At 40.8% G+C, this 21317-nt stretch overlaps 3 protein-coding genes across 6 annotated transcripts; 1 reads left to right on the forward strand and 2 right to left on the reverse strand.

Moving 5' to 3' along the window:
* Window positions 2068–12812, reverse strand: LOC8071882. 4 transcript variants are annotated; one of them, XM_021453696.1, is made up of 3 exons: window positions 2995–5342; window positions 2588–2892; window positions 2068–2467 (listed from the first exon to the last, which is right to left on the reverse strand). In XM_021453696.1, the coding sequence occupies exons 2-3, from the start codon at window positions 2601–2603 to the stop codon at window positions 2358–2360; spliced, it is 126 nt and encodes a 41-aa protein (XP_021309371.1). In that variant the 5' UTR covers window positions 2604–2892; window positions 2995–5342; the 3' UTR covers window positions 2068–2357. The 4 variants fall into 4 exon arrangements, 3 of the variants coding, with proteins under 3 accessions (XP_021309371.1, XP_021309369.1, XP_021309370.1); XM_021453694.1 differs by having other exon boundaries at window positions 2068–2479; window positions 2995–3085; XR_002450084.1 differs by lacking the exon at window positions 2068–2467 and adding an exon at window positions 6770–12812 and having other exon boundaries at window positions 2608–2892; window positions 2995–5170.
* Window positions 5443–6776, forward strand: LOC110432822. Its single transcript, XM_021453697.1, has one exon. The coding sequence runs from the start codon at window positions 5486–5488 to the stop codon at window positions 5603–5605; it is 120 nt and encodes a 39-aa protein (XP_021309372.1). The 5' UTR covers window positions 5443–5485; the 3' UTR covers window positions 5606–6776.
* LOC8071883 (probable NAD(P)H dehydrogenase subunit CRR3, chloroplastic) lies at window positions 17459–18347 on the reverse strand. Its single transcript, XM_002462117.2, has 2 exons — window positions 17906–18347; window positions 17459–17736 (listed from the first exon to the last, which is right to left on the reverse strand). The coding sequence occupies exons 1-2, from the start codon at window positions 18282–18284 to the stop codon at window positions 17612–17614; spliced, it is 504 nt and encodes a 167-aa protein (XP_002462162.1). The 5' UTR covers window positions 18285–18347; the 3' UTR covers window positions 17459–17611.

Raw genomic sequence — 21317 nt, forward strand, 5'->3', positions numbered from 1 at the left:
ATGATTACTTCAGTATCTTCAAATAGAAGAATATTTCTGCAGTCGTAGCATGGACAATATATATGCTTCGTCTTTGTTCTCAAAGCATGGTTCTTAGCGGCATCAACAAACCTATGCACCTCGGGTATATATGATGGATCTAGTCTTGATAAGTTATACATTCATAAGGACCTCTCCATCATGACCTGTTGAAAAGTTAGTAAATTAATTGAAATATTGTCTAGGAATATTTGTTATTAAAAATAAAAGAACACCTAACAATTAAATCAAATTGAAAAAGTAAAACAAGTATAAAAAATAAAGACAAAACCCTAAATATATATCTTTATATCACTAAAATAAATTTGACAAGTTACAAAAACACCGTTGATTGAAACTAAATATATATCTTTATATCACTAAAAAAATTGAGAAGAAAACATGGAAATGGTGAGAGGAGAGGCAACATCTTAAGCAACCTCATACATGAAAAATGCTTATTGCATAATTAAATCAAATTTATATAAAAAATAACATCCTAAACAATATAATTTAAAAAACTAAAAAGAAAACTTATCTTTCTCTCTCTTCCCAAGCATGGAAACACCATTCATAGAAACTACTACATATATATTTCTTGGATTCACTAATTAGAGAAGGAAACATAAAAAAAGAAGAGAGGAGAGACATCATCTAACCATCCTAAGCAACCTCATTTTAGCAAATATAGACCATACCTAGCTATTCTACTCTCTCCCTCTCATGGTGAAACCCTAGATCCAAAAAGTAGCTCAAATTGAGGAAGAGGGCACAAAAAGAGACATTAGAGGCATCAACTAACCTTTCTTAGCCACCTCCTTCCAAGAAATGAAGATCAAAACCTCCCCCTTATATTTTGGAAAATCTGGACCTTCAAGATGGGCTGCAATGGAAGATGGCTGCGAGCTACAGTTCTGCCCGAGGAGGAATAAGGGGGGGCTTGGGTATTTATAGGAAGATAAAGCACAGGCGGTTTGTGTAAATCTATTAACACAGACGGTTCACATTACTGAACCGCCTGTGTAAATGGCGGTTCAGTAATGTGAACCGCCTGTGTTAATAGATTTACACATTCGGTTCACATTACTGAACCGTCTGTGTAAATGATCCATTTACACAGGCGGTTAAGTTACAATAACCACCTGTACTAAGCCTTTTATACATGCGGTTTTCAATTCTGGCCGTACAAATTTACAACACAGGTGCATTATAATTAAAACCTCCTGTGCAAATGTTTTACCCTGCCGGCTTAGAACCTCTACTAGTGTACCAGAGGCAGCTTCTAGCAACGACGTGTGTGGGCACGCAATTGTGAAGAACAAGGACTAGTGTTGGATCCATGTCACCTGGAACAAACTATATGTGTGGGACAAGGAAGCCAGATGGTTGTTGCTCTATTCTTCCTTGGGAGAGATTTTCATGAATTCAGAAAAAATAGAGAAAGGAAATCTACTATACCTTTTTTTACCTAATGTCCTTTTATCACTGGTTGCAGGTAAAGTGGATCTCTTTTTCTCAGTCCACTAGAGTTGCTCTCCTTAGCTTTATGCTACAAAGTTCTCTCGTTGATGGTGGGTTCTCACGATCGTCATGAAGATGATCGACAAACAACTAGAGAAGAGACTAGATTTTTTCATAATTCTTGTTGTTAGGAAATGTAGAAGCGCCATAACAGGTGTCTCTTCGATGGCGAGTCTTCTAGTGTTAGTTAGGCCATTAGAACACAATAGAGGAGGTTTCCTTATGGTAGGCAGCCGGGGATCAAGAGCTTAGGGTGTTAACCTTGTGTTAGTTGGGCTTTATGGTCATGCGCCTTCTGCAGTATCTTGTGACACCAACAAATTTTGGCACTTCATTGAAATATATGTTTATTAATGCTCATATGATTAGATGACACCAATATTTTATTTTCTCTAGATCCACCCTTATTTGTAGTTGTCTACATATTCAATCATGCATGAAGAAACCAATGCAGTCAACCATGTTGCTTGCTACGTCAAAATCAGACGAAGAAAGGTGCACACTAGTTACTTTGAAATAGAGGCAATATTAAGTAGTAACTCTGATTTATAAATATATCATCTATTCAAATTAGGCACTCCACGTGTCCATCCATTACAAGTTTTGGCGAAAAAAAAAATACGTTAGTTTATATTAACATCTAACAGTACTCGGCCTTTTTACAACGGGAAGTCAGTAGCCTTGCCTTCCACAAGAGGCAAGTAAACAAGGAGCATTCATACATCATGTCATCCACCCACCAAAGTGGCAAGGTGAAAAAAGGATGGCAAAAAAGAAATAACAGGAAAAAAAAGAGCACAGGTTCTTCATGCTTGAGATCAGTCACTCCAGCAGAGGAGCATGACGACGCATCGGCGGATGATGTAGAGCCTAGCCTTCTGCTCCCTCAGCACCCTCTGCAGCTTCCCCCTCCGCTGCTGCTCCATGGCTGCCAACAAACCTGGCCAGTCAGGAATGTGGTTGTGCAAAGGTTCAGGTGCTCAGTGGTGCTGAGCTGAGCCACCTTGAGATGAGATGAGATGATTCTAGTTAGTGATGGGGACCGTACCGGAGCAGAGATGCATCTCTTGTTTATATAGACAAGGGGCCAGGATCTCAAGACAACCGCCACCCACCGCTCACATGCAGTCAACACTTGGTGGCTTAGAGGGGACACTTCTGAGTCCAAGTGCATGCTCCTTCCATTTTTCTATTGCTTATTAGGATAAAGCGTTTAGGGGGCAGATCGATAGGATACTTACCTGCATCGCAATGTGATCATGGACCCTTGATGGGCGCTGAGGAGCAGCGCCCGCCATGATTGAGGACCGTGCGCCGCGCCGCGGACAGGATCAAGTGGCCATCCACGCCTGCCTGCAAGCAAAGATTCATTCTCTGATTGTTTAATGGAAGTGGAACAAACAAGCTAAGGGCTGCTTATGTTATGGGATGGCCCTCAAGCAGTCAAGAGGTTACCTGAAACAAAAGCTGCAGCTAGGGTTGCTCAGGGATGCAGTTAGCCCTTTGCACCGCCAAATGGACAGGACACTCACTGACAGGCTGTATAGTAGAATAGATGTAAGCTGGAAGATGTGAAAAACAACAGGGGAATGCATGGACTCGACAGTGGAGCTTGTTTTTGCTCCTTGCCTGCAGATATGTCATGTGCATTGTTCATGCTGGTTACAACAACCCTAATCAGATCCATACTTGGACGTCCCTAGTGGATATAATAGAAATTCCCCAGCCACACTGTGCAGAGAGACAGGAAACATATGTGTATTTCTATATTTCCTGGGTGTGGAAAACAATAGGATGGAGAATTGCATGCGAGGAGATAAAAGTTAGTTCGGAATTCAGTGAGATGCATGTATTGCCCATCTCAACACAAAATTCAAGGACTATGATCTTGTATTTTCTCCAGTTTTATTATCAATATAAACTTTGCACTGTATTGTATGGTTCGTTCAAAAGAGAGAAAAAAAAAGTCCAATTACCCTTATCAGATTTTTCATCTATTCTTGGAACTGTATATTCTCCTGGTTCCATGACAAGCAACCAAAATTTAGGTTAGCAGTTAGCACTAGGCAACATTGATGAACTGATCATAGTGGGACCTAAAGCAACTTCATGAATCATGAATTAATCTATACAGTATAACCTTTCAACAGCCTGAAACGGCATAACCGAGGCTCCTAAAGTAGACTTGGTACAATATAATATGAATTTAGCCACTACATACACAGAAAATTGATGAACTGAACATTGATTGATCTAAGCATTAGGCACCACCAGGCAGCCAATCAAAAAGTGCGGAACTACCAGGCCTCAACAGATCCTCAGCATTCGAACAAAATGGAGGAATCAATCAGTACATGTTGATTTTAGCTGCTACAGGCAATCAAGCAGTAAGATAACTCTGCATACCTGTTAGTAACTGTACTAGAAATCAGATATTCTTTTCTTTCCTTTTTGCTAATAAACTCATCATGGACATGCAAGCTTTCTCACCATGTGCTGAATCGGCGCCTATTATCTTAATCAAGATACCAATATATGAGAAAGGGAATAAGGAAAGCAACTAAAGATTATCATGAGGTTAAGATTCAACTCATTGACCATGACCTGGCTGGTGAACATGAGACAGTTCTTGTGTGCTACATGCCCAGCACTGAGACATGGTATGTCACATGCTTGACCACATTCACACAGAAGATTCAACACACAGTTAGCCAGTGTTGCATGCACCCATTATTACCAATCATAAACAACAGAATCAACTTCAGTACTAAAGGCCAACTTAGTAGAACCCCATGATAGAGAAGAAAGAAAAACTCTTAATCGACACAGCAGAAAATATTCTCATGATAGGAAAATAACAAAGAGAATCACAAAATCAACACATGGAACCATTTTCGATAAAACAAAAATAACAAGTACTCCTCAAGTGTCGAGCAGCAGACAAAAGCCCTATATACAACAATAGTGTATCATGTCTTGTTCTTGGCTAGCAATTAGCAGAGACATGGATAGTGCCACTAACAAAGAAATGAAGAATATTGCATCAAACGGCTAGAATGCCCACAACTTCACAAGACAAGCACCCCGAACCCAAGACACACAAAAGATGATGGCCTAATTAATCATCTGACACAAGTACACTCAAAAGTATTTTCCAGTCAAAAAGATCCTCCGGCGGCACAGATGATACGGATACTCATTCCGTCCTTCCTAGCAACTTCCGAACGGACCGAGACGACATGAGGAAATCTCCAAGATACTCGAGTATTACATCTCTAGGAACTTTTCCCAACTCCTTGCCGGCATAATCTACCGACAGCAGGATAAAGTACAGTAGCATACATTGTTACTAGTAACTACTGCCAACTCCAAGGAGATCTGGGAAATGCAAGAAGATCACGGCTATCCTTACACAGGATGATCAAGCAGACAGTTTACAGTGGTGTGAGCCTTCCAAGTGTAACATGGAGAAGAAAAGCAAGACAGCAAGGGGATAAATTAAGATACCAGCCGCATGATGAAGCTCTGCCAGGTACAATGAACTTCCATCACAGCCATGCTGAACCGCTGAATCTGCAGGATCGTACGTACACGTACTCGGGTAGCAGCAGCATGATGAGCTGTCCGTTATCTGAGATGATCGTATCCGTCAATGAGATCAAGTTTTTTGTCGCCGACAAGAACAATAAGCTACATTCAGGTTCAGAGATTTGTCCCCTGATATTAGATAAAAGGGGAAAAAGAAATATTAGCTAGCAAGGTTGCATGCATGGGAGGAGGGGAGCTAGCTACATGCTTGCCTCCTCTCTAGCTCTATAAAACCCCAGCCTCCTCCTTCCCAGTTTTGCACCACATCAACCAAGCTCTCTAGCCACAATCATCATCAGAGAGCAAAGTGTCCTGCTCTGATCACAGCTCATCAGTCCACCAAGTTAACTTTGTAGCCATGAGGACCATGAACCAGAGCAAGCAGAAGGGGAAGGTGGCCAGAGCTATGAAAGAGCAGAGGGCTAGGCTGTATATCATCCGACGGTGCATCGTCATGCTCCTCTGCTGGCACGACTGAACTCCAGCCAACGTTTTTCTTCATGGAATCTGTCAAGGATCCATGGAGAGGTTACACTTATAGCTAGGCAACTGCTAGGACTCAGGAGTAGAACTAGGAAGGCAATCTCTTGTCCAGGCCAGGTTGCACCGAAAGCCCGGCAGGATGAGACATTCTATCATTCGTTTCATTAGTTGTAGTTCTTTTTTCTCTTTTTCTCCACACTTTTTACCTTCTGCTATCCAAATAGAAGTGGGATATGGTGGGTCTACCATTTTTTGTACATGCTATGATTGTAGCTATTGGTCTACTTAGAAATGGTTTGGTGAATTCAAGCAAAGTTTATCAATTTTTTCTTGAGTGAACTGGAACTCTTGCATTTTCCCCATAATATTCAAGGTTATTCTACCAGGTGATTTGTCATCTGGATATTTTGCAGGACTATCTTATTTCCTTCGTGAGATCAGGGGGTTGTTGTAAGGGACCGTTTTTTATATGCAGATATGAAGCTCTCCTGCGTGTTCAAGCAAAAAGAAGAAAAATCAAGGGTTATATGTTCTGTCTTTGTGAGTGTGATAACTATTATTTTTAGCTAAGAATACATGAATACATCAGCCACCTAGAAGCGACATATAACTATTATCAGTAAGTTAATACAGACATACAGTAGCTCTTCTATCATGCTGGCGCTGCCAAACACTATTTTCCTACAAACAGCTATATATATGGTCATAAACCCAGTAGACAATGAAAATGGAAGAATAAAAAATTACTTAGATTTGCTTGAACCATCATAAAGCAGTAGGCTTTGGTAGGCTGCACAATGTCAATGAATGGACAAGAAGTCCACAAAGGAACTAATTAACTATACGTGGCTGCCAGTACCAGAGCTAGATTGGTTTCCCCCAAAAAGAAATCATTAGTCAAGTGCCTAAGCATACTACCAGTACTTGCTAAATGGAATCTGTACTGGTTATATGTCGCTTGAGCAGAAAGGATGGGAGCCTACCAAAGCCTATTGCCAGTCCTTGATTGTCCTTATGTACCCGTGCATGTATGCGTCACAGCACTAACCAATACCTAAGCAGCTAGCTTCAAGACTGATATTGCAGTCCCAGATAGGACAAAGTTTGCAATCCACCTGCTGCAGTCTGAGCATGAGATGGAGAGCAAAATATTACTCACCAGGAATACAGGGGCCCTGTCTTCTGGCTTCTGGGGAGAGCAGTCCTCCTGCATTTCTTATGGAGCCAGGAACAGAAGAAAACAATGCAGGATATATGCAGAGCCACAGCTGCGGATGTGACCAAGCAGAGGCAAATGAGTGAGCAAGAGGACAAACGCACGCACGCACGCAGGAGAGCGTGCGGGGCAGGCACCCATGTCCCAAGGCCCTGAGGCACGTGCAGGCCATGACGCCCTTTTTCCCCATGCCTCTGATGAAGTCTGGGAGTTTCATCTGACCAAGAATTTGCAGTAAACACACTTGCAGTAATAAGTTCCAGAAAAGAAGTGCCAGTGCTCAGTGTGCTTAGTGAACTTAGCAATTTGCAGAACCTTTCATTTAAATTAGTCAAGAGTAAGATATTGAAATTTCATTTAAAAAAAAAGAAGATACTGAAATGACATTTGACATGATTCAGACAATAGCCAGTCTGATTAGGTACCCACTCAACAAATACTCTCTCGTGTTTTACTCAGCTTCCACTCAAAAGATTTAGTTGTGTTTTAATCAGCTTCCACTCAAAAAGGTTACAGTGTGTTCCCTAGTTGATGCCATACATATCATTGGCCATTGCACCACAAAATTACAGTTTTCCTCTTCTATCAGTCTATTTGAGAAACTTTACTTTTTCCCGGTCGTACAAGTGAAGAGAAACTTTTCCTTTTCCGGTCTAGTATTTGAGACATTCTCTCCTCTGGCATCCCAAAATCACAGTTTTCCAGTCTTTTCATGGGCTCATTTTTCTATTTTGCCACTGGCTGCTTGTTCTGGCTGGGTTTCAGCCATGGCGTGTCTAGGCCTGCCGGCTGCGGCCAGACTATAATCTTGTGTTGTCTCAAAACTCTCTTTTCTATCTCAACTCAAAGGTAGAGCTCCTGCCATTCTACTTCTTCCAAAAGAAAACTTTGTCATTATTTCCCAGTCAACAAGATTTGACCATTACAAAAGGAAAACGATTTTGCTCAAAAACAAAGGAAAACAAAATTAAAGACAGATGTATTCCTTCATATATGGTGAGATTTGATCTCAACTTTCTATCAAAAGGATAAAGGCGCAATCATCTCATATGAATCATTTCAATCTATTAAGAAGTATATCTTCATGACAAAAAGCTTCAGCATTCATTCTCAAGGCTTACAATTTTTTAATAGATTGCTAATCATTATCATCACCGTTAACAACAGATTTTTCATATGAATCTTCTTCCAGTAGTACAAAGTTTGGCAATCTCAGACCACAGAGCTGGATCAATCACCCTTGCCTGAAACAACAGGCAAGCAAGAAAACAAAAAAGATTGCCACTAGAACCAGCACACGGCCATCCTGTACACAGAAGTGAGCAACGACTACGCCTAAACTCTAAACTCTACCAAAATGGCAGTGCCAAAAAAAAAAACATCTAGAGTGGAGGGGAAATAATCTCCCATGGAGATCAATATCTAATCGCTCCAGCGAAGCAACATGACAACGCAGCGGCGGAAAATGTAGAACCTAGCCCTTTTCTCCCTGAAGGCTCTGTTCAGCCTCCCCATCTGCCTCCCCTGTCCTCCAAGCTTCATGGTCTGATGAAGAAGTTTGGTGCAAGGAAAATGAGAGGAGGAAAGGGTGCAGAACTGGGCAACTTGCTGTATGATATCTAGTGTAGTGGTATGGTGAGAGGGAATGCAGCAGGCAATGGCTTTATATAGAGGTTCACAAGGGATATGCCATATCAAAAGAACATCATACCCCCACATGCAGGCAGTTTGTTAATGCACTAGGAGGCATACTGCTGACCCTACACTTATCCTACTCATTCGTCTACAGGCATAGAGCTTAGGAGCTAGCAAAAGCTTAAACTATGCATGGCCATGACCACACCAGAGAACTACAATGGTAAAAACAGACAAGATAAAGTGGCCGCCCATCCACCCGTGTGCAACAAAGGTGGGGGAAGGTTGTTTAGTGACTCCAAGAAAGGGACCCCAAAAACTATTCCCAGCAGTGCTTAGTGGGAAGCTTCCAGGAAGGTCACCTTGATGCATAGAGTAAGAGCGATTAAGCCCATCCATGACAGATGTTAACACCTGGTAATACTGCAACTATAGAATGCTCTACAAACAATAGAGGGATAGAACAGAAACTTCAGTCATCAGTGAGACTGGTCTGATTTCACCTTCCATGTATCAGCATGAAGTTACAGCTAATGCATTACACTTTTAACAAATGCATTATACCTTGTACTACTGCATTAAGAAATGCTGAACACGCAAACCTTTTGGGTACAGCTTCAGACTTCAGGAGACTTGTCTGGTTTCACTTTCCATGCATTGCAGCAGGGTTATCTCTTTCGTTTGTCATTAAAACAATGTTAGACACATACCTGGTGATCAAGTCGGCAATCTTGGATGGTGATGAACTAATCAAGGTAGAAAAAGATACTCGCAAAAAAAATCAAGGTAGAAAAAGGAATACACATAGACCTCATACTCTGAAGATCTTTGAATGGAAAACACAGGAATACCTGTTCCTCTGTAACTGGGGAATTTAAACTAACTTAAACAAACAAAAATACTTGAATTCTTATGTAGGTGTCCCTGAAATCATATTTTGTTGCCATTATCTATTTTCCAGATATAGTGATACTGAAGTTCAATTCTTCCGATTTTACCATCAAAAGTACTTTATCTTTATACCTCATTAAACTTGTCAAACATCATCAGTGAAGTCACTATCAGACATTGTCATCAAGTCCAAAATGTTGCAAGAGGAAGCCATAGCGACTGTAGGGTTGAACATTCATCATGTACTAGGGAATCAAATCAGAGCAAATCTCCATATACATTGAACCTCTCAGCTATGCTGCTACAGAACTCATAATAGTAGAACAAAACAAAGGAAGATTATAGGTTGATTTACTAGAAACAAGATAGGCACCAGCAAGAAACTTCCCATTCTAAAGATAGTGCAATATGACAGCCTTTGCTTCTAATCAATGAGCAGTAGGGCCTTTTATTGCCTTCAGTTTTGTCATTCAATAATAAGGAAAAGAAGCATTTTACTACCCAAAGCAATGCATTTCATCCATTTGTCCCCTGTACAAAATATCGACTCTATTTACTCCAACTATTCAAATTGGTCCAAGTCCAATCCACCACCTTTTTTTTTCTCCTAGTACATCTTTTGGGTCACATTTTGTGCGATGATGCATGACAGCATGACCTATGTTAGAAAAGTATTTTCATAACTTTTCATGGTTATTTTCGTGCATTTTCGTATCTCGAGGGATATAGCTGTTGAAGTACAAGCAAGTTAATCATCTTTTCCTATTAGCTTAAGCTTTTAGGGTGGACTAGCTGGTGAATGCAACACAAAATGGTATGAGAGCCAAATGTCTCTGAGTTCTAATCATTGTGGAGCAATTAAATAAAATATAGTTACTTTTGGTTCCTATTTCCACATTTTCTTAGGGGGAAAATCATACCAGGCTTGTGATGTAAGTAACGTAAGTGTAACACTGAAATACTTAATAGTAACTCAGGGGTAACCACAGAGCTATTAAAAATGTAGCAATAAAAAGCAATCTGGCAACCGAAGTGGTGAATGTTTTGCAGTTTTTTATGGTGCCTCTCTAAGGACGAATTTACACATTTTTTTTTAAAAAAAAAAGAAAAACTTAGCCAGGTAATTTTAAGATCACCACTTTAAGCAAAAGAGGTCAAAGAGGAAAAACAGAGTTTAATTCAAGACCATGATCCAACAGTACGCCAAAAATAAAGACCATGATCCAAATGTTTTAATTCAAATGCCAATCGATGTCTTTCAGTCAACTGGCTCTTCCTTTCTAAATTTGTGAAAATGTCATATGCATTAAGTCACCTAGTTTGGTTCTCCCATAATATTAACTTCAGTTATGTCTTTCAAGCAAAAACCATCATGGAACACCGCCATCATGCACTTTTTAAAAGTGGTGCATTGCCTAAATAATCCAGCCACTTGATCATATTCTCTTATCTAAGCTGATTTCATGGTAGTTTCCCAAGATTAAATCTCTAACACATCACAGGAAAGGTGACAGTCTGTCTGTTCATCTCAAATTTCATATCCTCGATTCACTCCTCCAGTAAGAACCGTATCCAGATAAAGATGTTTCTACTTAACTCCTAGACTAATGTGTTCTTTATGCAATAAGCACGATTTGACATTTGACCATGTCTTGTAAATTGAAAGACATTCCAAATGATAGGCGGGGGGGGGGGCATAATAGCATATTTAGATGTTAATATATTTTTCTGGAAACTTGATCAAAGTTAGAGATAGTCCTAAGACAATGGTAACTTATGATTTGGAACAGAGGGACTAAATAATGTCCCCTCGATGATCATCATCATTAGAAGTGCAGTATCCTAGCTAATAGTAGGAATACGATATGATGGTACGGTCCATAAAAGAGACTTTCAGTAATGCACACTCTTGAGGTGATAATAAATAATTTTATGTTATTGGCAAATACAAGTCACGAGGCTAAGAACAGCCTGGGACAAGACCAAGCAAGTTGCAACTTTGCCGCCTTAAAAGTTCATGTGGACCTTGTTCTTGCAGTCTTGACCAACATATGTATCGGTAAACGAAAGAGTCAATTTGTTAAAAGTTGCAACATAGATTTGTTGCCAGGATGCATACATGAGAATTAGAAATGAGTACAGAAAAACAAAAAGAACAAGTACCAAAACTCAATGCCCAAAGTAGTATCATGTATAATAATGGACAACTGGAGCAACCATGGGACAAAATGGTAACTTGTGTACATTTTTTTTTTTTACAACAGGTAACTTGTGTACCTTGGAAGCCTCTAACAAACGACAGCATGGGCCATGTTGTACACATTTTGAGCAGCAAAACCATGTTACAATATACCATCAGATCCAGTGGTCAACAAAAATGTGCGAGAGCTCATGATGAATTAAGTTGCTTCCATATTGTGTATAGTAAAAGAAGGTTAACATCTAAATAACACTAACTGATAAAGGTGGGACAAAACCAATTACCAATGCATAGAGAATAGCAGAAATGGCCAGAACATGTGACAGGTAAGAAGAGATGGATAAATAGGACTAATTCTAATTGCAGCTATTTTTCTAATATATAGTAGAACTATCTCTAAGTAACATGGAAAACATAAAAGTTACCTGTAATCTGCACCATTCAAAAAGACACAAGAAGCTCAAACAGTTATGTGATGAACTAAAATATTCTTATTCATTCAAAAAAAAAGGATCAGCAAAAAGTAAAATAAAATCATTAAAGCTGCTCAAAACTGACCAAAGATACATAAGGATCCTACCAACCCTTCAGAGTGATCACCCCTAGAGAGATCTCAAAAGTTGCTCAAAGAGGCAAAGCAAGGATAATGGACATATTAGTTTAGGCATCCAAGAACAGTCTTGTCTAGTACAAACGAACCATTCTGGAGCACCTCTATAGAAACTATCAAACGATTCTGTACATTGCAACTTGCATGTTACTATAAGAATTGTTATAAAAGAGGGAGTTCAAAAAGGTCTACCTCTAGTCCAATCCAAATCGGAAGTGAAGCTGCCTTTGTGAGATTGTGAACGCTCACATGGCATGATGCATGGTACCGCTTAAAGCCCCCTTAAGCCATGATATAATTTTCAGATTCCATTGCAAATACCAAACTCTCAGAATCTAATACAGTGAATAGTCCATAAAACCATGCAAGTTTGTCGCCCAAATTGCACTAAACTTATGCAACTTGGTTGAACATTTGCATGTGAAGGGTAAGCTTAACGTTTTAGCTCTATAAAAGCCTCAGCATGCTGACCAAATCTACACAAACTCTAACACCAATAACTTGTAGTGTGCTCTGCTTTCAACTCTTCCAATAGCATTGTGAGTTTGTAACTAGCCCTAGAAATGAGAGAAGAGAGTGAAAGGAAGGAAAGAAGGGGGTTTATCAGAGCACTCAAAGAGTGTCAATCGCGACTTTACATCATCCGCTGGTGTTTGGTCAGACTCCTCTGTTGGCGTGACTAGAAAGTGAGCAGAACATTTGTCATCTCTACACATCTACAGCCAAGCTGCTTCTTCAGCCCATGCAGAAACTATAGGAGCACCACAGGTGTTACAACCAAGACCTAAAGCATTCAGCTACAGTGGGATCCTCACAAACCGTGAAACCGAGAGAAAATGTTGCAACTCATACCTGTTTTCTGCTATTTGACAGAAATTGTGTTGATTTCACTGATTGTACATATATCCATAGTCTACTAAGAGAGATCCACTTTTGGTTAGGTGTATCTGATGAAACGGTAGCATCAGGGTGATCAAACTTTGTGTACATCATTCTGAGTTTCCACATTTTCCTGATGTTCCATGAAGTTCGAATAAAGGTTCCTTACCTCTCTACTTGAGCATCTTGTTCCTTCATAGGTCCTTCAAAAATAATCTTCAAAGATTTACCGCTCGAGGCGATTCGAAAATATTTCACAGTAGAGAATGTGCAGTTCTCATTTTCAATTAATAATATATATAACTACAGACACAGTTGAAAAGCTCATCATTTCTCCACAAACAGAGAAGAGGACAAAAATATAATACAGTTACATACTGTAAGATAGATGAAATATATCACAAAGTATACAAGTGTCCATGTCACCTGAATACCTGATGTAAACTGCATGAAACTATTTTTTTTCTTGAACACGTAGGAGAGCTGCGTATCATTTCATTAAAAGGAGAAGGAAGAGTTGTACATAGACCCAGACACAGACACACCCCCCCTAAAAAAATTGATAAATTGATCATGAAACTAAATACAATATCTTCAATTTCTCAACAGAAGTTTTAAGTGAGAAGCATAAAAGGTAAAAGAACAGGTCCCTAGCCTAATCCAGTTAGAACAAGATAGGCGTAAGTATCCTCCTACCCCTCAGAAAAAAATTATAGTTAAAGGTACCCTTTTAGTGGTAACAAAAGCAGTAAGTTTGTAAGTGCATTATTAAACAAAGAGGAATGGGACTGAATGCTTATGAGCTTATTCTACTGTTTTGTTACTTCCTGGCTGCCAGTTTCAACTTTGATCCAATATGGATAAAAGGACATGGAACAACCCCTTGTGCAAACACTTACCCAATAGGTTTTACTTGCAATTGATATGTTTACAATTGCATCATTAGATTAAAAAGTTATATTGAACAAGTTGGTTTTTACATTCAAATTACCATAATATTATGTAAGGATCACCGCACCAGTCAAACAGAACAGGGACACAACAAAATGGTAGGTACCATAGTTCGCTTGGTGACAAGGTAGCAATCTATAGGAGATCCAACAAAGCAATTTACACATAAAAATATGTCATAAATGAACAGGGAGTAAACAATTACCATTACCATATGTTTATGCTTGAGCAACAAACAAAAAATAGGCATCACGAAAAGTCAAACTTGAGAATTACTTTCTGTTTATGAATCTGTTTATACAACAATAGAATATTGAGGGCATTTGACATGATAACACCCTACATCATATGACTTGAGAAACTTCACAAACTAATTATCTAATAATATCTTATAGCAGAAAATGCCATACCAAATCACTTATGTATTCATATTAGAGCACAGCCAACATCTGCACAGCATATCAAGAGCTAAAGGCCATATTTCATGCCATCTCACAGAAAAATATATATGATTCATCACAACCACCAGTTACACCCTGCCCGAGTTTCTATCATTGGCGACCAGCCGACCAGAGTTAGCCTTGATATAGGTTTCCTGAGCAAGGTTTGCATGTCAGCTAAGCCGGTTTGACCTAGATCTAGTAGAACTTGGAGATTCGTGCGGAATTCATGCGTATACAATCTCCAAGTGGGGTAAGACCTTGCCACCCTATAAATATAAAGGATCACAGACAATTGGGGATATCCAACAGATCAAAAAAAATATACTATTTTTATCTTTTCCAACCCCTAGCTTTTTGTAACGCCATTATTTTCTGTTCTTCACTCATCTCGGTGGCATTTGAGGGCACTCTAGGTGGCCTGCCAACCCTAAAATAAGCCTAGGTATTATTTTCTGTTCTCCACTCATCTCGGTGGCATTTGAGGGCGCTCTAGGTGGCCTGCCAACCCTGCAATAGCCCTAGTATGCCTCCCTGATGGGCTCCTTCCAAGGGGGCATTTGTAGGTTTTTTTTTCCTGTGAACACTGGCTAAAGCCTGGCCAGGCTTCACTGAGTTCGTCATGAGGTGATCTTCATGCGATCTGTGCATACTAGCACTTTGGTGTGTGGCTTGGATTTGCACCAACATCTATCTTGCAATGGTGATTGATCTTCCTCCCTGGACAATTCAGGCCATTGATAAAATCAGAAGAGGTTTTACTTGCATGGAAGGAGCCAAAGGTGGTAATTGTTCAATTGCTTGACCCGAAGGGTGCCGTTCATGAGAGCTTGGTGGGCTAGGTGTTTCGGGTCTCAAATCTCTTGGCTAGTCGCTTCAAGTGAGATGGCAGTGATTACAAAAGACAGCCCAATACCATAGTCAACATTCACAATTCAAACAGGCAGCTGTATTCAAGCCCTTTTCTCCATGACAGTGATTACAGAGATTGGTGACGGCGCCAGTACTATCTTCTGGAAACACAAGTTGCTGCTTGAGCAAAATATTGAGGATTTAGCTCCCCACCTCTTTGAATTGGTGCCCAAAAGAGCAAATAAGAGAATGGTGCTGGAAACCCTCACAAACCATCAATGCATTCATGACTTACAGGGTGCTTTGACAGAGGGTGCGCCGTTGCTGATTTCGACAGATAAGCTCATAAGCAGGTACAGCCTATCTGGCCAATATACAGCCAAGTCAGCCTATGATGCTCTTTTTCAAGGTGCTGTCTTTTTGGCCATTGGGAGCGGATATGGAAGTCTTGGGCACCTGCTAAATGCCGGTTCTTCCTCTGGTTTGTGGCTCGCAACCACTGTTGGACAGCAGATGGATTGGCACAGGAAGGTCTTAACCATCCAGAGGTTTGCCCTCTCTATGATGAAGAACACGAGGCTATTTGGCATGTCTTAGTGTCTAGTTTTTTCCTGCCAAATCTGGTTTTACATACTGAGAGTGGGCCTCATCCTTTCTCCTCAACCAAGGGAGAGTTCATTTGATGACAGGTAGTGCAGAGCTGATTTGGCTGTGTTTACCCAAAGAAAAAAGCTGCTTCAGCTGTGAGTACCCCACCCAGCAAGGTTTAAACTCCCTAATCATCTTGGGTGCATGGATTCTTTGGAAAAACAGGGATGACTGTGTTTTTAATGGAGTTACAACAAGTCTCTCCAAGGCCCTCTCCCTTGCTGGTGAGGCGTCCCAGCTCTGGGGTATGGCAGGACCTAAGGGGCTATCTTTCATCACAGCCCCTAGTTTGGGTAACTAGGTTGGGTCGCCCTTTTACAATTTTACAGGAATGAATTCAATCTGTTTTCCTTGTTGGGGGAGGAGGAGGAGGGGGGGGAGTTCTCTTCTTTGCAGCATTCCTGCGTGACCGAGAAAAAAAAACACCAGTTACACCCTTCGTGGCTTTCCAGATGTATAAAATTTATGCCATAGGTATTGTTTTCATCATAAAATACACAGTATCAGAACACATTTGAAAATACGCCTATTTATGCTTCAAATGCATGCCGGGGCATATGTACTGCCAGAATCATTTCATTAACTCATTCAGCAGCTGAATTTATAAAATAGGGTACCCATAGTTCAAATTAAACTAGAAGACCAAGAAGAATTGCAGCATATGGTCCAAAGAAGGGAAATTGTGCTCTTCGTGCTATTTCTCAACCAGTTTCTAAAACATATTGTTATGTTTTTGCACCAGCTCATGGCAGTAAATAGCAACCAACCTTGCTTCATCTAGCACTTCATTAATTTGTACTGTTCAGCAAATCAAAATCTATTCATCCAAACACTCTCCCCAACACTTGTGACCAAGCTCAGATGGATAGAACAGGAGACAGACACACAAGCTGTCCATAAATGCTGAATGGTGCAAGCAACAGAACTTGGTTAAGAAATATGGAGAGAAGAGGATAGCAGCTATCAAGTATGGCTATTGAGATTGGTTGGTGACCAAGCTCTGATAGTCGGATTGTGTATGGGTTAAACATAGTTAGAGAGATCAGAAAGGGAGAGGGCAGGGATCACTCCAAACTGGATATAAGTTTCAGGGGATGGATATTGTGGCAGGTCAGCCAGGAAAAACAGTGAAGTTAAGCAGGTGGGTCTACAGAGAACCATGGAAGAGAGATGGGTGTTGTGAGAGTGTAGGACAATGCACAGAGGAGGTAGAAGGAGAAGGTGGGAGGCAACTACATTCAACCTCAGAGAGTGGGACATGATACAGTGATTCAGGTAAATAAAGTGGATATGGAGATGACAGAGAATCAGCAGTATTTGGATGATTAGTTAAGTTACTTGACAAGGAAGCAAGATTTATTATACCAAACTATTATAACTCATGAATTTGTGAGCTGAAGAGTTTGGTTTAGAATACATAATAAAGAGCAAGCAACTGTTGACAAAGTCATGGATGCTGTGAAAAAGGCACAACCACACAAGACAGAAGGCAGCGCTATTCAATTACTTGTAATACACTGCCAAACTATTCAAGAAGCAAGTTATTATGCCCATCACATAAACTATAATTTGGAACAAACGGAGTAAGTAACTTCAGTAGTGACATACTATTTATTTTCATATTCAGTGTCTGAAGTTCGTATAATTGGAAAAGAAAAGGAAAAAATAACAATAACACCTTACATTAGGAGATTATCCAGAACCGGAATATCAAATGGTAACTTTACGACTCCAAGGGCAATAAACATGAGCAAGAACCACGCAGGAAATGTCATCATGCATAGCACTAAGAAAGACTTCTGTCCTGAAAAAACAAAGATGAGAACAAAAGGAAGCAATTTCAGTCCGAATCCTACAGTTATAGCTTTAGCTTATATATATTGTGGATTCACAATTACAATAATAATAATAATTAGCACCAAATGATAGGTACAGTAGCTTGGTATGGATGAAATGGTGCGGGGCATCATCACCTTCGCAAGCGCGCGTCTCAGTGTTGTCGACTACCCACTCGGCGGCCTCGCGGAGGCGGCGCTCGGGCTCGCTCTCCGGCTTCCCGATGGGCGTGGTAGCGATGAGGTCCATGAACGCGGAGTTCTTCGCCTCCATGGATGCGGCGGCCGACGCAGCATCGTCGGAGACGCCGAGGGCGCGGCGCACCTCCTCGACGGACGGCTGGGTGGGGGGCGCGGTCGCAGAGCCCTGCCGACCCGGCGGCGCGCGGCGGCGGATGATGCGGCGCGCGGGTTCTCCGGCGGAAGAAGCGGAGGCGGCGGTGATCACGGCGCGACGGGGGGCGCGGGAAGCGGCGGCGGTGGCGGTGGCGCCGGCGAGGGCGAGGCGGCAGGCCATTGGGAGTTTCTGGAGGCAAACACGCAGCGTGGGATCGGCGATCGTGTGGACTGTCTGTGAACTGGACTGTGGGAGTGGATAAAAAAGCCAATGGAGTGGGACCGTACTACCTGAGAAACGCTGAGTCGCTGACAGTCGGGCCATCAGTAATAGATATTTAGGCCAGAACGCCTACTTCAGCGGACGATCGTTTCTAGCCTTCGCCTTGTTTAGTTCCGAAAAATGGAAAAAAAAAATTAGTAATGTAGCACTTTCGTTTGTTTGTGACAAATATTATCTAATTATGGACTAACTAGAATTAAAAGATTCGTCTCGTGATTTACAGCTAAACTGTGTAATTAGTTTTTGTTTTCGTCTATATTTAATGTTTCATGCATGTGTCACAAGATTCGACGTGACGGAGAATCTTAAAAACTTTTTGGTTTTCAGAGTGAACTAAACAAGGCCTTCCTTCTAAAGGTAGTCACGCATCTAAGCCGGCACATAAATGAAGTATTAAATATAAATGAAAATAAAAATTAATTACAAATTTTACCTAAAAATTGAAAGATAAATTTTTTAACATAGTTAGTCTATAATTAAATAATAATTATCAAATACAAACAAAAATACTATAAGATAAAAAAATCACCCATCCAACTAAACAAAGTCTCACTATGATTTGAGATAATGGGAACATGCTTGATATAATTTTTATTAGAACCAAAGCATGTTCCAAGCTATAAAGTTTTTAGATGTTATATCGAATATTATATGAAAGTGTTGCACGGGTATTTGGACACTAATAATAAAACAAATTACATAAACCACGAGATAAATTATAGAATTAGATACTATAGTAATTCGTGTCTAATCATGAACTAATTTACCCTACTAATTCGTCAACTTTGTCTTTGCTAAACCCACTCAAGAAAACGTCCTCCACTCCGCTGAAAAGCCTTTTATTCATCCACCTAGAATAGTGTACCTAGAAAAATAATTACTTTAAAACGAACAGTCCAAATTTAGTGTAAATATTCTCTCTCCTTACTCACTCAAATCGAACGGTCCACGTCTTGTGTATCGACCTCCTCATTGTCTCATCTCCCACGCCCGCGCAACCCCCAACCCTCGCGCCCCGCTTTCCATGATTTGATCCCCCGCGTCGTCTTCTTTTTTTTTTGGGGGTCTAAGAGCATCTCCAAGAGACTTTACAAATCTTACTCTCTAAATCATTATTTAGAGAACCATTTCCATAAAAAACGCACTCCATATTTCTTCACTCTCCAACAGCTTTTCTATCTCTCGTGCGCATTCTAGAGAGACATTCTCGTTTTCTATTTTTGGCTAAAAAAAATCCAAAATAGAAAATGACTATATTTACATAGCTATTTAGATAAGCTGTTGGAGAGTAGTTTTTTACTAAAATCTCTATTCCTAACATTTAGAAATGATTTAGGGGGTGTTTGGAACTGCTCCACAAACTCTGCTCCACAAACTCCACCGTGGAGCAGCTCCATAAAAAACTGAAGTTTGTGGAGTACCTCTTTATGTGCTCTCACAACTCCATCCTTTTTCCTCGAACTAAGTGCGTGGAGTTGAAACCGTTTGGCTAAAAAACGTGAAGTAGAGTAAAAAACGTGGAGCAGAGCAGTCCCAAACCCTTAGAGAGTGTCTTAGAGTTGCTCTTGTTTGCTCGAGCGACCGCGGAAAGAAAGAACACCACGCAAACTTCCGCTGCCGCCTCTTGGGCAGATCTTTTTGACTTCCGTTGCCGCGGAAAGAAAGAACACCACGCAAACTTTCGCGAGCTTTTTGGCTTCAATGACCTCTCCGGCTCGTCGACGATGGCCAGATCTGGTGGCCAAAGTCACCGGGCGGCGCAAGACGCAAGGCCGCACAAGCGCGCGTGGGGCCTCTCCCCACACACGATCCTCTTTCCCCTTGTGGGCGCCACCACCCCCATGGTAATAGCTTGCTCGGGACGAATTGGGCCTTGTTTACTTTTTAAAAAATTTTATAAAATTTTTCAGATTCTCTGTCACATCGAATCTTTAGTCTTTACGTATGCATGGAGTATTAAATATAAATGAAAATAAAAACTAATTATACAGTTTGGTCGAAATTGACGAGACGAATCTTTTGAGCCTAGTTAGTCTATAATTAGACAATATTTGTTAAATACAAACGAATGTGTTACTATTCTTATTCTACAAAATTTTTTTTGGAATTCTCTGTTTGCTTGCCATGGATTGAGTTGGGTCCTGATGCGCTCTGTGTCTCGGGGCTAGAGATCGAGGGTACGCGGGATGGAGTCCGAGCGGAGGAAGCACTTCTAGGAGGACTCCCTGACCCTGACGCTCGTTTGTGGCCTCGACTCCATGACAGCGTAGCTAGCGCAGCTCTCGGCACTGGAAAATGTGAGGCTGGTACCCGCGGCAGGTACCCACCCTATCATGGACCGTTCCATTCATTTTTTAAATTCGTGCGTTCTAGCTGACGTGGTCGTTCTAGAACTAGTTAGATTCTTCTTTACCAGGCGTTAGCAGTGTTATAAAATATGTTGCCAACGGTTGGGACCTTTTCCTTCCGTCTCTCATAATCAACATAGTAGATGAAAGTAAAAGAACAAATAGATACAAGATAGGGAGACTATTCTTTATTCCTCTAAATATTGATGATTACAACGTAGAGCTCCCACGTATATATAGTACTGCCAAGGCCTAAGAGTTTTGGTAAGAGCCCACATACAAACGGACTAGGATTAGGATTCATCATTCTCTTTTCTTGAGGCAAAAATTTATAATACAAAATGATAACTATTTTGCCAACAAATTTAGATGGTGTTTAGTTTCATTTTGTAGAATGGTGTGGGGAACTAAATTGGCTTGTATATATAATCTATACACCTCAGCAGCATCTAGCGAGCTTGTGAGCCTATGGCGACAGCACGGCTCAGTGTGGCACTGGGCGGACGAGAGCGTAGGTTTCCTTTGTGCAGGTCGTGGCTCCAGGTGGATGGACACAAGAAGTGCGCATTGGGTCTTTTTAGTT

Source organism: Sorghum bicolor, chromosome 2 (genome assembly GCF_000003195.3).
Source record: "Sorghum bicolor cultivar BTx623 chromosome 2, Sorghum_bicolor_NCBIv3, whole genome shotgun sequence".
In the NCBI taxonomy this organism is placed as follows: Eukaryota; Viridiplantae; Streptophyta; class Magnoliopsida; order Poales; family Poaceae; genus Sorghum; species Sorghum bicolor.